The 15614-nt window shown below is 36.7% G+C and overlaps 1 protein-coding gene and 1 pseudogene across 2 annotated transcripts in view; both read right to left on the reverse strand.

Moving 5' to 3' along the window:
* LOC105629572 (transcriptional corepressor SEUSS) overlaps positions 1–13656 on the reverse strand; it is a 29387-nt gene extending 15731 nt beyond the window's left edge. Inside the window, exons 1-9 of one of the 2 annotated variants that reach the window (XM_012211183.4) lie at positions 13515–13635; positions 13281–13370; positions 11624–12596; positions 11419–11538; positions 11097–11145; positions 9845–10059; positions 9685–9753; positions 3677–3774; positions 3417–3510 (exon numbers count right to left, since the gene is read on the reverse strand). In XM_012211183.4, the coding sequence (XP_012066573.1) occupies positions 3417–3510; positions 3677–3774; positions 9685–9753; positions 9845–10059; positions 11097–11145; positions 11419–11538; positions 11624–12481 (1503 nt within the window). In that variant the 5' untranslated portion in view covers positions 12482–12596; positions 13281–13370; positions 13515–13635. Of the gene's footprint in view, positions 1–3416; positions 3511–3676; positions 3775–9684; positions 9754–9844; positions 10060–11096; positions 11146–11418; positions 11539–11623; positions 12597–13280; positions 13371–13514 lie in introns of both variants that reach the window. The other variant, XM_012211182.4, reaches the window with a different exon arrangement.
* LOC149497715 (uncharacterized) lies at positions 5684–8167 on the reverse strand (annotated as a pseudogene).
* Positions 13657–15614: the final 1958 nt, after the last annotated feature.

Raw genomic sequence — 15614 nt, forward strand, 5'->3', positions numbered from 1 at the left:
TGGGAAGAAAAATAAGATTCAAACTCCCGAAAGGTAACATCCATACTCACAAAGTATTTCCTGGAAGAAGGATGATAACACTTGTATCCTTTTTGAGTAGTAAAGTAACCAACAAACACACACTTCAAGGCTCTAGGATCTAATTTGCTAAGACCATTCTGATGAACAAAGCAAACACATCCAAAGACTTTAGGAGGTACAATATAAGAGTTTTTTCCTTGAAGAACCTCTAATGGAGTTTTAAAATTCAAAGTACGAAGAGGTATACGATTGATAAGGTAAGCAGCAGTCAAAATAGCATCCCCCAATATGGTTTGGGAAGATTCATAGTGAACATAAGGGACCTAGCTACTTCCAGTAAATGCCTATTTTTCCTTTCTGCTACTCCATTTTGAGCACTAGTATTGACACAACTAGTCTAATGGATAATACCATTAGAATCTAAATAGGTACGAATATCTGCATTCATGTATTTAGTACCATTATCAGTTCTTAGGATTTTAACATGCGCATCAAACTGAGTACAAATCATTTTATGAAAATTCTGAAAACACGAAAAAACTTCATTTGTCGTTTTCATCAAATAAACCCAAGTCAACCTAGTGCAACAATCAATAAAGGTCACAAACCTTCTATAACCAGAAAGAGAGACAGTTTTAGTGGGACCCCAAACATCAGAATGAATAGTAGCAAAAGGAATCAAATTTTTATTATTAATCGGAGAATAAGAATGACAGGTGTGTTTGGCAAGTTCACAAGCATCACATACTAATGAATTAAAATCACATTTTGCAGACAAAGTGAGAAATAAATGTCCTAAAACAGAAAAAGAGGGATGTCCTAATCTCCTATGCCATTGAATAACTTCATCGGAAGGATTTCTAGACGTTCCTAACAAAGCTTGACCGGTACCCGAATTTGAAAAACGACAAACGTCATCCAATAGATACAGTCCATCGCGCAAGCTACCACTGCCAATCATTCTCCCCGTGTTCAGTTCCTGAAATATACAATGAGTCGAGTAAAAAGTTACTTTGCAATTAAGTGCTTTTGTGATTAAGCTGACAGATAACAGATTAATAGGAAATCTGGGAACATGAAGAACATGGGAGAGTTTAATATTGGAAGTACAGTCGATAGAACCTGTGCCAGCAATTGGTACTAATGAGCCATCCACAATGCGAATTTTGTCTGTGCCTTGATATTTAGAATATGTGAGGAAATGTTTTATAGAGCCTGTTGTATGTTTATTTGCTCCTGAATCTATAACCCAAGAGGGTTTTGCAATTTTTGCAAGAAAGGTAAGAAAACCATTACCTGAATTAACAAAATTGGAGGCCGCAATCTGAGTTGAGGACGAATCAAGCTGTGACAATAATCGTTTCAGGGACTGAATCTCCTTATCAAAAAAGCTTCCAGCAGTAGATGGTTCCTCAGATAAAGCTCCACTATCAGATATGTGTGCCTGTGCTCTAGAAGAACTGACCCGCTTTCCTCCACGCCCTTTAGTTGGGCGTCAATGTAATTGCCAGCATTACTCCTTGGTGTGCCTGTTCTTACCACAATAGTCACAAAATAATTGATCTCTATCTGAAGAACTGTTCTTTGCAACCTGGATATGTTCTCTTGCAGAATTAGCAATCAACCCTGCTTTGTCAATGGTAGATCTGTGAACCATAGCGTTCTTCCTAGTCTCCTCTTGCTGTACAAATGAGTATACTTGTCGTAAGGATGGAAAAGGATCTCATCCAAGAACTTGGACTCGAATCTGATCATACTCGTTATTCAAGCCAGCCAAAAAATCATACACACGTTCTACTTCAATCAACTTCTGAACTTGAGTCGCATCATCAATACATCTTGCTTGAAAGTCTTGATAATAATCTAGTTCCTGCCATAACCCACTAAGTTCGCAAAATACTGAGCGATGGTCAGATCTCCCTGCTTGGTTTCATGAACTTTCTATCGCAATTCATACCTCTGAGCATAGTTTCCAGTTTGTGAATACGTCTGTGAAGCAGCATCCCATATCTTCTTAGCTGTATCAAGAAGCAAATATCCTCGGGAAATAGTTGGCTGCATAGAATTTATTAACCAAGACATAATAAGAGAATTTTCGGATTTTCATTTGTTAAAACCCGGATCTGTCGAAACTGGTTTAGTCGCTCCACCATCAAGGTATCCTTGCAAACCTCTTGCTTCAATAAATAATAAACAAGACCGAGACCAAGCCAGGTAGTTTGTTCCATCTAACTTCACTGGACTAATCTGAAGTGAGGGACTCTCTAAGTGAAAACTTATATCCACCTTTCCGTCACCCATACTGTCAGATTAAAAAAAAAAAAAATTCAAACAGAAGTGTGAAGAACCAGCAGTGGCAGAAAAACACTGGAAAAAACAGAAAAAAATTCCAAACGCAAAACTGGTGCTGAAGAACAGTGGGGGAAAAAACGCCACAACAAGTCGAGCTCGTCGGAACAAGAAACATCGACGGAGCTCGCCGGAAACAACCGCACGCGCCGGCGCGTGAAGAACAACCGAAATCTTCTGGCGGCGCGTGTGCACACGCGTTCGGACGGCGACGCAGCTTGGACGAAGGGCCGATCGGCGGTCCCTCTTCCTTCATGAGCTGGGCGGTGACGGCCAACTGCCACTCCCAGCGACACTGTGTGTATCTCAGCCCTATTTCAAACCGAAACCGTTGCCGAAAAATTCACGGCAATGGCTCTGATACCATGTAGAAATTAAAGGAAAGACTATGTTTTATTTCTTTCAATTTGTGATAATATTTTCAACGTCTACTCCACTATATATATACAAAAATTGTTCCAATATAGGAAGTAATCTAAATAAGAATATCCCTAAACTAGGAAACATAATCTTTACACTAATTAGGAATAAACCTAAACTAGGAAACACAATATTTACTTTAATCACAAAGATTTCAACACAAGTGAAAGCTGACTGTAGGCATGTAGCAGCAGAACCCATTCTCTGCAGAGATATCCATCACTTTTGCATACTTAGCGTCGGATGTTATATTTCAAATGCAAAACTGAAATATTTGAAAATATAAGGAAAAAAAAAAAAAAAAAAAAAAAAAACATGCATCACATGTTATAACTAGCCCATATTAGTGATCAAAGGCACTAATTTTAGTGATCAAAAGCATTATGAGTCGGGAGGATAGCCGGTAACATGCATCACAACAATCAGATTCTTCAAAGAAACATGCATCGCAGCAACTTTAGATTGGAAACAAAAATTTCCACATGAAAATTAACCAAGATGTGGCAGACAAAATTAATCAAAAGAATTCCACAAAAAATTTTGTACCAATAGCCAATTTGGAAAGAAATCAGTCCAAGAATTATGGACAGTCAATTTGAAATCACAAAGGCGCAGGTGGAAGATACCTGGAGACACCGCACATATCTCTTTGTGTAACCCAAATCATTAACCAAAGGTACCTCCAAAGCTTTTGCTAATTGACGAGCAGATGAAAGAAACCTGTCAAAATACTTGCATAAGTAGTTGGGCAAGAGGAAATAATGGAGAAAACATATGAAAAAGTTACTTGAAGGAAAATTATGGTATTCTTCTAAAAAATGGAAAAAGTAAAAGCATTCTGATCCTATGAAAGTAACCAAGAGAAATTCAAGGAAAGAAAACTCACATATTACAGTTACTTTCTAAATCAGGTTGTGAAGAGCTGGATGATGCATTTTGAGCAGAAGCTTGGTATTTTTGTGCAGCAGCTCCAAGCTGACTCACCTGCAGAATATGAAAATTTATCTATGAAATGGAATCTCCAGAATTCAACAAAATCCCCTTCCAGCATACCATATTAGCAGTAACAGTAGCAAAGAAAGAATCAATCACACAAGAGCAAAGGTATTTGTATCTTCTAGAATACACACACACGCCCACACACACACATATACAGAGTGGAAGTATTGATAGCAGATTGTAAAAGTTTCCATATAAATTAGGGTACAAGATTTAATCAAATTAGTTTTTATTTTTAAAGATAGGCAAAGCACTGATTCAGGTTTAGTTACCTGTAACTGCAATTACTAGGGCAATTAAATCAGCCAGGTGTAGGGAGCATCTTTACAGATCATAAAGGGACGGCATATTTAAGATGCTGAAGACACTTGGAGATGTTGACCATGAAATGATTGGTGACAATCTTAGTCAACTAATCCAATAAAGTGTGGAACCTAAGATGAACCGCCACAAAAGGGGCACGCTAGTTTATCATTTAATTTAGGCTAAGACCCCAATTAAAAAGGCCAAGTATCTCAATGACCTGACTAGGGCCTCCCTTCCTCCTGTTTTGCTACAAGGAACATCCCTTTAAGGCTTTTTGTTATAGGCTTAATTAAATTCAGAGCTGCAGAGTTTTTGGAGTAGATTCCCATATCAGTTCAGCTTCCATCTGTAAGAAACGTGAATTAATTTTATCCTCTCTTACTTATTGTTAGTTGACAATCACACATTTACATATGACTCTAATCCTAGAATCACTCTAAAGTAATTTCTATAATCAAGCCTAAAGTTAAGGCTAATGATATCAATCTAACTAGACTAGTCAAACTATCTAATCAAATCCCTTTAATCAAGGGATTTCAAACTAAGTTTCCTAATCTACTTACAGCTCATGTTCACTTCAACACTGCCCCTCAAGCTAAGGAATAGATGCTTTCTATTCCCAGCTTGGATATAAGATCATGGAAACTCGAACTATTCAACCCCTTTGTTAGAACATCAGCTAATTGGCATCCTGATGGAACATAGGATATACACACTAATCCTTCCTCCGACTTTTCTTTAATGAAGCGTATCAATTTCAATATGCTTTGTCCTATCATGTTGTATAGGATTATAAGCAATATTGACAGCTGATTTGTTGTCACAGTAGAGCTTCATAGGGTTTTCCCATTCGATTCTCAAATCATCTAGGATATCTTTAGCCAAAGTAGTTCACACAATCCTTGAGCAAGTGCCCTGAATTCTGATTCTATAGATGACCTTGCCACCACATTCTGTTTCTTGCTCCTCCACATTACTAGATTATCTCCAAGTATAGTACCTAGTAGTTGATCTTCTATCCACTAAGAAACCTAAATAGTCAACATCAAAGTAAGCTTCTAGATCAAGAGTGTTGTTTTTCTTAAACAAGATTCCTTTCCCCAAATTGCCTTTCAAATAACGCAATATCCTATAAGCTACTTGAAGATGAGATTCTCTTGGATCATGCATGAATTGACTAATCAAGCTCACTGAGTATGCTTATGTTTAGGGGTGGCCACAGTTCCGGACCTGCTGGCTCCAGTTCCACAACCAACAGCTCCGGTTCCAAAAAATATAAAACCAAAAACTGACAATAATTGTTGCGGTTATGGTTTGGAGCCAGCCGGTTTTCCGAGCGGTTCGCATAATTTTAAAAACAAAAAATTAGGAAACATTTTTTGTTCCAAACTTAAAATTTAAATATTTAGGAAATAATTAAAAAAAAAAACTTTAAGAGAAATTTAAAACAAGGGGCTTGAATTGAATTAGAGATTCGAGAAATTATTTGACAATAATTTGGACAATAATTATATGTTGGAGAGCTCAGAGAGATTGGAACATAGAGAGAAATAATTTGGTATGAGGAGAATGAAAATAATGGGGCATTTATAGTAAATTCCAAAAATTTAACTTTCACAAATATCCTTAGAACTAGTCGTAACAGCTTGTGACAAGTGTTTAAGAGAAACATAATGAGATAGTGGAAAGTGGTCGTTTGCTGCACTCTCTGGTACTTTTCTAACAGCAATGGAAAGGTCTAGATCATCTATTTGGTTAATAGATGTATCAACAGACTGTGTATGTAAAGGTGTATCGGATCTTACCGTGATCTCATTCCCTGAGTTTGAGTTGGATTCTTTTATATATGTGCCAGTTTTGGAACGGCCTGCTTCCTTGAGTATACATGAGTACCTTGGAACATTGTGAGTAATACTAGTTGGGACAGGACATGACTCGGATGTGGATGCAAAATTAGGTGATTCAGATGTGATTGGCTTAATAGGTTCAGATTCAGCACGGGTTGGAACATGAGGAAGGTCAAGGGTTTTGAGTGGTTCAAGAGACTCATAAGTACTATCTTCCATCATTGAACTCTCCCCTTGAAGAAAGGACTTGGAGAAAAAAGGAGTATTTTCAGCAAAGGTGACATCTGCAAAGATTTTGGATGAAAAGGATTTTGTAGCCCTTTTGAGGGGGTAAGTAACCAAGGAAGACACATCTAATGGCTCAAGGGTCTAGCTTGCCTCAATGTTAGTTATCGACATGAACAAAGGTTGTACACCCAAATACGCTAGGTGTGAGACCATTAGAAGTTCTAAAGTGAGGGTAGAAATTATTTAGAATTCTATGGGACTTTTATTGTCCAGTACTCGTAAAGGAAGTCTATTTATCATATATGTGGCAGTAAGGACAGTCTCTCCCCAAAAAGATTTAGGAACATTCCCTTGCAAGAGTAAAGCTTGGTTGGTATTAAGTAAGTGCCTATTTTTCCTTTCAGCTACCCCATTTTGTTGGGGTGTGTTAAACACATGACGGATCATGGATAATGCCTTGCGATTGAAAATATTGGTGACAAAATATGGTCAAAGTAGTCTAACGTTATTTGTTCTAAACCCTTTTATTTCAACCCAAATTGGTTTGGAATCATTGAATGGAAATTAGGTATGACAATGCTAACATCAGATTTTTGTTTAAGAAGAAAGCCATGTAACCCGAGTGCAATCATCAATCAAAGAGACAAACCAACAAGCTCTAGAAACATTAGGTATAGAGGAAGGACCCCACATGTCATTATGAGTCAATTGAAAAGGATGACAACTTCTATTGCAAATAGGAAAAAGATACAAGAGTATGTTTTGCCGATTAACAAATAGCTCAATGAAACCAGAATATTTAATCCTTGGAACAATTGAGGAAACAGTATTTTTAAGACTTTGAAAGATAGATGACCTACACAAAAGTGATATAGCCAAATGGCATCTTTATTTGAGGAACTGAGAAAAGACAGAGACAAATTGGTTCTACTTTTTTTAAGTGCTTCAAGGTAGTACAGACCGCTTTTTTTTCTTAGCAAGTCCAATATTCCTCAAGTCCAGGTCCTAAAAAACACATTAAGTAGGGAAAAAATTGCATAAAATTGAAGATCGTATGTAAGCTTTTGAACAGAAACCAGGCTGGCTGAAAGTTTTGGTACATGTAAGACATTTTTAAGTATAAGGATTGGTGTGATATAAATATCTCCAAAACCTATAGCAATAACTAAATAACCATTGGCCACTATAATTTTTCTATTACTTGGCTGGGTGTATAGGTGTGGAGAATTGAGATGTGAGGGTCATGTGGTTTGTGGTTCTAGAGTCTACTGTCCAAGAGTTGACATAAAATGTATTTGAGACATTCACGCAAAAAGGAAATATTGGTTTACCTAAGGCATTTATGCAATGAGGAGATAAATGTTTACTTGAAACACCAAAGAACAAGCTCTGGAAGGCTTCTCAAGTGACCCCAATAAGCTTCTTAGCTTTTCAGTTTCTTCATTGTTCAATCCCCTTGTTGCAGAATTTTCCTCGGTTTTAGGTTGTTCTGCCATTGGTGCTTGAGGCCTCTGTTGCCCCCATGGTTTCCCCAGTCTCGAATTGGTGGCTTACCATGCAACTTCCAACATTTCTCTTTGGTTTGCCTTGGTTTCTTGCAATAGGTGCACCAGAGACTATCCTTGCTCTCCTTCCCCTGATTTTCTCTATCAAGTGTGTGGGCAAATTATTTTTTGCTACTAGGGCTGATCCGTTCACAGATTGTGGCTCAAGCAAAACATTCTGGCAACTTTCTTCTGCTCGAATCAATGAAATTGTCTCATCTATAGATGGTGTGGCCTCCTTTCCAAGTATTTGAACCCTAATCTGATCAAATTCAGGGTTCAGTCCTAGCAAAAAAACATAGACACCGTCTTTTTAATGAAACTCTTCAAGATGGCAACATCATCAAGGCTTTCATCTCAAAGTCAGGATTCCAATTTGTATACAGTATAATCATAGAATTTCCTCCTAAATAGTTTAGCAATAACTTGTATGTATATACTTGTCTTTCTCATTGATGAAATACAACCAACAATCTTTCTTTCTCAATTAGTAACACGCAGCATCACAAGCCTTCAAATGTGTATGACAAGTGAAGTCCCAAAACTCCTTTGCTGTAGAAAAAAACATGTACATGTCACTAATCAAAGGATTCATGTAATCCCATAACCAGAATATTTTCATGCAATCCTCCTCATCCCATGCTCCAAAGTTTGGGTCATCCTTTGTTGGTCCTATTCCAAGAAGGTGATCAAGTTTTCCTTTCCCTTTGAGGTATGTGCAAAGGAATGGAGTCCATTTCAGGTAGTATTTCGCATTAAGCCTATAAGAGGCCTAAATATTCTACAATTCTCCTACTTTTTGAACAGAACCAGTCTCTTCAGATGGGTTATTACTAGTAGGCACAATCCCAGTTCCAGAACCACCAGTTTGAATTATAAAAAAGGTGGAACTAGAACCGGAACTGAACCACTTTTAGGCGGTTTTTAAGACGGTTTTGGAACTACCGGTTTCAGTTATATTCCGGTTTTAAACCGAAATTAGATAATAGATTTCAAAGTTTTTAAAATGCCTTTTTAGATTTTTGGCTTGAATAAATAATAATAATAATAATAATAATAATAATAAACATTACTATCGAAAAGAACTAAACCAGTTTAATAAAAATTCTTAAAAGTTACTTTAAAAAATTATAATAAAACACAAAATAAGTGGGAACTTTCTTTAAGGACATTTTTTCACGGTTTCAAATTGAAACCACTGAGTTTAAACCAAAACCGTTGGTTTCAGTTTCAAAATATGAAGAATCAGAATCGAACCTTAAGCACAAGGTTTTGGTTACGGTTTGGAACTAGAACCGTTGACCACGGTTTAGTGCCGATTTTAACCGGTTCAGTATCAATTCAGTTCCGGTTTGAAACCGAACTGCGGTCATCCCTAATTTCTAGTGATTGTGATTTGAGATATTGTCATAGTGTAGGAAATTTGCAACAATTAAGGCTTCCTAAACAGTAATCAGAGAAGAAAAATAAAGGAAAATGACATTGATGAAGGCCAAAAAAGAAAACTCCTAGGGCTCTAATACCGTGTAATAAATTTTACTCTCCCTTATTTTTGGTACACACATTTATATATGACTCTACTCCTAGAATCACTTCTACAGTCACTCTAAAATAATTCCTATAATCAAGCCTAAGGTTAAGGCTAATGATATGAATCAAACTAAACTAGTCAAACTATCTAATCAAAGCCCTTTAACCGAGGGATTTCAAACTAAGTTTCCTAATCTATTTACAGCTCATGTACACTTCAACACCATCTAGTTTTGAGAAGAGAGACTACTTGTTATCACACTACTTCCGAAATTTATAACTTATGGGAAGAAAAGACTAGCTCAACCACAAATAGATCTTGAGAGCTCAATAAAATACTAGATGGCCCAACTGGGTCATGCTACAATAGCAAGATCCTCACTGAAGAAGAGAAATAATGAACGTACAATACAAAGTTAAAACTTGTTTGAGTTAGTAACCTGAGGTATTATCAATCTTCGTGGAATAAGCTCCTCATGACGCCGTGCACAAAACTCCCAAGAGCAAATCTAACAAAGATGAATGGTACTTGAATGTAAATAAAAATATATCCAGAATTTTAAATCTCAGATAAAGGACATTTATCAACAACTCTCAAACCTTCAGATCTGAAGAGAAAACAATACGAAGTTGACCATCACGGACGACACGAAGGTGCTCAAAAACACTTTCTTGTATTGCTTTTGCATAGTCAAGTACAATTTGACCACGTGAGTTCTGATATTCATGAGGCATATCAACATAAAGAAGCTCTTCCAAAGTGCCACTGTCATATTTGATTTTGAAAAGCCTGGGCAGAACCTCAACAGTTGTTTCTGAAGAGACAAGATTTTAGGTGTGAAAATTAGGCGCTTACATCAAATGTTATCCTCAGCAAAGGAGGAAAAACATTACTTCCAGAAAAGAAAAGGAGGAAGAGAAAATGGTGATGTGATATCTTCATTTTTCATCAAGCTCAAGTTCAGTCATTTGAAAGTTTCCTGATGTTCAAACTTGATGTTGCAGTTAATTAATAATTATATGCAATGACATTCTGCATGAAAAGACCCCATTCAGGCCAATAAAATATTCCATCTTGCAAATTTAATAATAAAACACAGAACGATGCCATGGCACTAAAATTTTAAATCCAAAACCATTAACGTTTTAAACAACATATCAATCCTCACAATGCTGGTAAGTCTTGGCACAACATTAGGTCACTCATTTGTAACCAATACCTTCTCCTAGAGCAGCAAGAGATCATCTGTATACATCGACATCGTCTTGATTTGATAGCATAGGGAAGCATGGAATCAGACAATAGCTTCTCTCTTCTTAAACCCAGTGCTTAACACATGCAGATTGGATCCCTTCCACTGTCTGCTACGTATAATAGACAACCATCCCAAACACTAGCAAAGCATGGAGAATCATGCACCAGCAATGTTGTACAAATCCTCAATGCATTAACGACCCAAATGTTTCCTGAATCTTAGTACCATTTTTCAGGTACCCTACATGCTAATACTTTTGGAGTTTCAATTGTTTGTGGAAAATCTAGAGCTAAATGTTCTTGATGCACTCTACATTCATGTCATTGTTTCTCTCAATAGTCCAGCCAAACCAACTACAGTCTTAGCATTCCTACATGTACCTTTGGGCCAGTTGGCATTTTAGTTGACAGAAAAATAAATCACCAAAATATTCATTAACATTTTACACCTTTGTTTTCACATTTGGAAACTGAATAATATACTAGAATAATTGCTATTGGCATAGTACGTCATATGACAAAAGGCAGAGAGTGTCTCTCAGATACATAAAATAAAAATAAAAAAATAAATGTTGGAGTAGAAAAAAAATAACATACCAAAACCACGGCCAGGCTTGTGATTGCATATTTCACAATGCCACAAATCCTGCAAATATTGCAATCACATTTCAGTATTTTCTCATGTCAATAGAAGGAAAGATTCAAGAGTTCTGTAAAATAGCATAAGCATTCCTAATAGGCCCATTAAATTTCATCTCAAGTTTGTCACAAGTGCATCATAAAGCGAGAAATCCAAATCTAAAGGCACGAAACATAGAGGTTCAAATGAAACAAGACCACAAGTGAGGCAAAATAAGAAAAGAAAACAGTTATTTTCCCTCATTATTCATAAATTAATGCATCTTTTTATTAGAGATACCTGATTGAAAACACCATTAGTTTGGCGACTATTTCCATACAATGAAACACACCATCTCTTCCTGGCATTTTGAGCAAAAAACTCGAAAACAAATTTCCGCCAGAACTCAATATTGTTATCCTGAATAAATAATCAGTCATAACAAAAAAAACAGTAAAGCACTAATGTCTGACAAAAATGCTGCCCCAAGAACAAATAATCTTACAGGAGGTCTATGCTGCTGCCGATACATGTACTGAATTAAACGCCGAGCACAAGTTCCTGGCTCATAGACCGGTCTCATGGCAGATCTAACAGGCACATTCTGTTGTTGAGACTGATGATGCAGTTGAGACTGTTGCTGAGGAAGTACCCTCAACAGCTGCTGCTGCTGCTGTTGTTGCATCTGCAAAATGTGCTGTTGCTGTAAAAGGTTCATTTGTGCAATGGCAGCTTGAGAAGACTGCCTGGACATGTGGAGCAACTGGTGCTGCTGCTGGTGCTGCTGCTGCTGCAGAAAGAGTGCTTGATCAGAATGTTGGTTTTCCTGTTTTATAGGTCCTATGCCTCTACCGATCTGATTCTGTTGTGGCTCTAGCTTCACTGGACCAGGACTCTGCAAAGACTTCAACCTAGGTTGTGGGCCAATCTGATCATTTATTACCTGTGGCTCTAACTTGACAGGGCCCAAACCCCCTCCTAATGCTCCTCTAATTGATCGTAGTTGTGTTTGTTGTGGTTGATTCTGAGAAACAGGATATGGTTGAAGTGTCTGTTGACCATGTTGGAACCTTTGTGACTCAAATTGTTGAATTTGGGACAGTTGCTGATCTGACAATGATGAGCTTCCTGAATGATTTGGAATTTGACTAGAAGAAACAGAATTCATCAAGTTTGTTGTTGCCAACGATGAAGAGAAACCAACATCATTTGTTACAAAAGAAACTGGATTGGATTCCACTGTGGTATCAACACTTCCCAGCTGAAAACCACTTGAGCCAGAGAGGCTGGTGCTTGAACCCCCATTTCCAAAAGTCTGATTGAGCAGAGAGGAAACATTTGGAGAATTTCCCAATAGAGTCATCTTACACTGTGCTTATGGCAAGACACGCAAGGATAATATAGGTTGTGGAGCAATAAAACCCCCTTGAGATCCAAAAATTGCAAAGTTCGATTGCAAAAAGCACAGCTGAGACAGACTGCAAACCACCAATTAGAGTAAGTGGCCCTGGTGGCACAATTTTGTAAAGCAACATTCAAGAATCATGTATCTTCAAAAACATGGCCAAACAATTTAGCTTATCCAAACACCCCAGCAAAAGCGCCTCAAAAGTCAATCCAGCAGCAGAATCTTATATATATATATATATATATATGAAACTCCGCTGATAATTTAAACAATACTTTAAATTTAAAAAAATATATATATTTTAATAGTTTGAGGTGTTCAAGAAAATTAGTTAATTCAAAATATTTTTTGAATTAAAAAAAATTAAGTTATTTTAAAAAAATGACTTCTACATTTTTAAGGGAGGATATTTTTTGAATTTTAATAAACTTAATATAACACAATAAAACCGATAATTAATTTATCAATCAAGAAAAGTCATCATAGTCGACAGCCATGAACCAACCTAGATTATTGATGAACACTGCCTTTATCATTTTTATGTATTTTACCATAATGTTAAATATTTTTATAATCTTATAAATTATGATTTTGATACTTTTAACTAATTTTCAATATTACAATCAAACAATAGATAATCAATTCTCTAACAAATTTTGTCAAAGAAAACATTTTCCTTGAAAAAGAGAAATTATTTTAAACACTTGAGGGGAGGGATAAGGGAACGGGAAAGCAAGCACCAATTCATATATACCCTTAATTCAGTTGAAGTTCATGCGTTACAGAGAGATGCAAGGAAAAAAACACCCCCAGACTATCCTTCCTTAATTTTCCTTCATTTTCTCTGGAACCAAACACACAACAAGAATCAAACCACAAGCATAGATATACGTATCAACGGAATCCTTCACACATTTGAAAATGAAATTTCAAGAAAAAATCTGATAGAAAGAAAGAAATTCAGAGAGATGGAGAGAGGCAGTCTTACCAGGGTGAGTGACGAGCAAGCTTCAGTGGCAGTCCAGTAGAACTGTGGAAGGAAGAATCTGAGATGATTTTTTTTTTTTTTAATTAGCATCCCAATGAAAGAGAACGCAAAAGAAAAAGTGAACTGGAACCATTTTATACAGCATACATACGCTGTCGTTTTTCTTTTTTTCCATTTTTCAGTAAATGTTTTTTTTTTTTTTTTTTTTTGTCCTTTGGAAGAGCATTTTGAATGGAACCAAACCGGTATAGATTGAATCGAGTACTATACATAATAGAATTCAGTTTGATAATATGGGTTCGATTTTTAGTTATTTTTTAGAATTTACTTTTTAGATTTAATAGAATCCAACGGAATTAAAATATTAATTTTTCCAATAAAATTAAAGTCAACCAATCAATATAGCAGAGATATATGTCTACTTGATGCTCTCTCTCTTCTCTCTAGTTTTCTAAACCTCGTTTTAGTTTGAGTTAGCCCTTACCTCTTACTTTCTAATATCTTTTTTGTTTCACTTTCTTTTACTTTAATAAATTTAGATCTGTTTTTCCTATAACATATATGTTTTTTTTAATTTTGTTATTATTGGTTGTCTTCGTATTTAGAGTTTTTTTGTCCCTTCTTTGTGAGGTTTTAGTACTAAATAAAACTACGATATTTGATTTTATTTGGTTGGAAACTTTAAATCTTGATTTGCAAGTGTGGATCTTTAATCGATGGAGCCTAGTAGTGCGCATATTCCTCCATTGATGTTATTGACGCATAGCAGCGAAAACTCATCTGTAAGTTGTTGTTCATTTTTGCATGAATAATTGGCGCTAACCAGAGCTACCGATCAGCGACCAATCAATGATAGCATAGCAATGGAATAGCGATAGATGCAAATGCCGTTACTACATTTGGCGCCACATATTTGGCTGAAATTATTAGCAACCGATTAGTGACCATTGGGCGATAGCTGCGACGACCAATATTCTAAATTTTTTAGCGACTGATCAGCGGCCAATTTGATAACATAGCGACATAATTTATTTGCCACATCAATTGAAATAGTAACCGATTTTCTTAAATTAGCGACCAATATATCGGTCGCTAATTTTCTAGGGCAATGTAGTCACCTTCCTCTCTCGCGCGAGACTGATTTTAGTCTCACCTCTCTCCCTACCTCTGTCTCTATAGACGCTTAAATTTTGCCCCTAAAAGGTTCAATGATGATACATCATTTTTTCCCATAAAATTGGATCAAGGTTCCCGATTACTTTGGTTTTTAGGTCGATGGTTTGTGGCTAAGATTATCGATGTGTTTAACCACTTTTATTTTTTCGGATTACCGGGCTTTCACGCTGAATCGAGGCTCGAAAAACATGCCAGGCCCACTTGACACACTTTTTCGTGCATCGCCTCATTTTGCATGCCACCAGGTCTGATTTAGTAGGGCCCACGGTGACATTTTTGCCATGTCCGCCCTGAATGGGGCCACCCCATCCTCAAATGTCCATAATTAGGCATTAGGGGTAAGCTTAAAGGGAGGATTTTGGGAAAGATTAGGGGAGACTCTTGCATTTTTAAAACTCAACTCAAAAATCCTAAAAGCAACTAGTGTTAACCTAGGATTTAAATTGGGATCTAGCATTTAATCAATAAAAAAATCCCTTGTGATGAATCTGAAATCCTAAAAAACACAAACTTTAATCTTTAAATTCAGATCATTGGATTGAAAACCAAGGAGTTGGGTTCTCTAAGTGAAACCACCAAAGGTAATTTCTAAGAACCTTTAATCTATCTTCTTTTCTTTTGCGGTGTTTAAGACACCTTTTCTGGATCTGATTGTGAGGAAAACCAAGGATCAACCAAATAGGGGTTCTGTACCTCTATGGCCCGAGGCCAGTAAGAGTGGCGTGCACAACTTCCTAATGCCAATGTCTAAATCCCCTGTTTTCACACAAGAAACACCAGAAGCCTTCTTGATTTGGGAAAGACCCTATGCCACTACGTGTGGCATGCACCACAAGTATGAGGCACATGCCATAGTCCTTTATAGCACAAGGCCTTTCAATTCAAAGGGTCTGAATGAATAAAAATCCAATAAACGCCCCGATT

The sequence above is a fragment of the Jatropha curcas genome, chromosome 3 (assembly GCF_041381405.1).
Source record: "Jatropha curcas cultivar XTBG-Jc1 chromosome 3, XTBG_Jcur_1.0, whole genome shotgun sequence".
Classification (NCBI taxonomy): Eukaryota; Viridiplantae; Streptophyta; class Magnoliopsida; order Malpighiales; family Euphorbiaceae; genus Jatropha; species Jatropha curcas.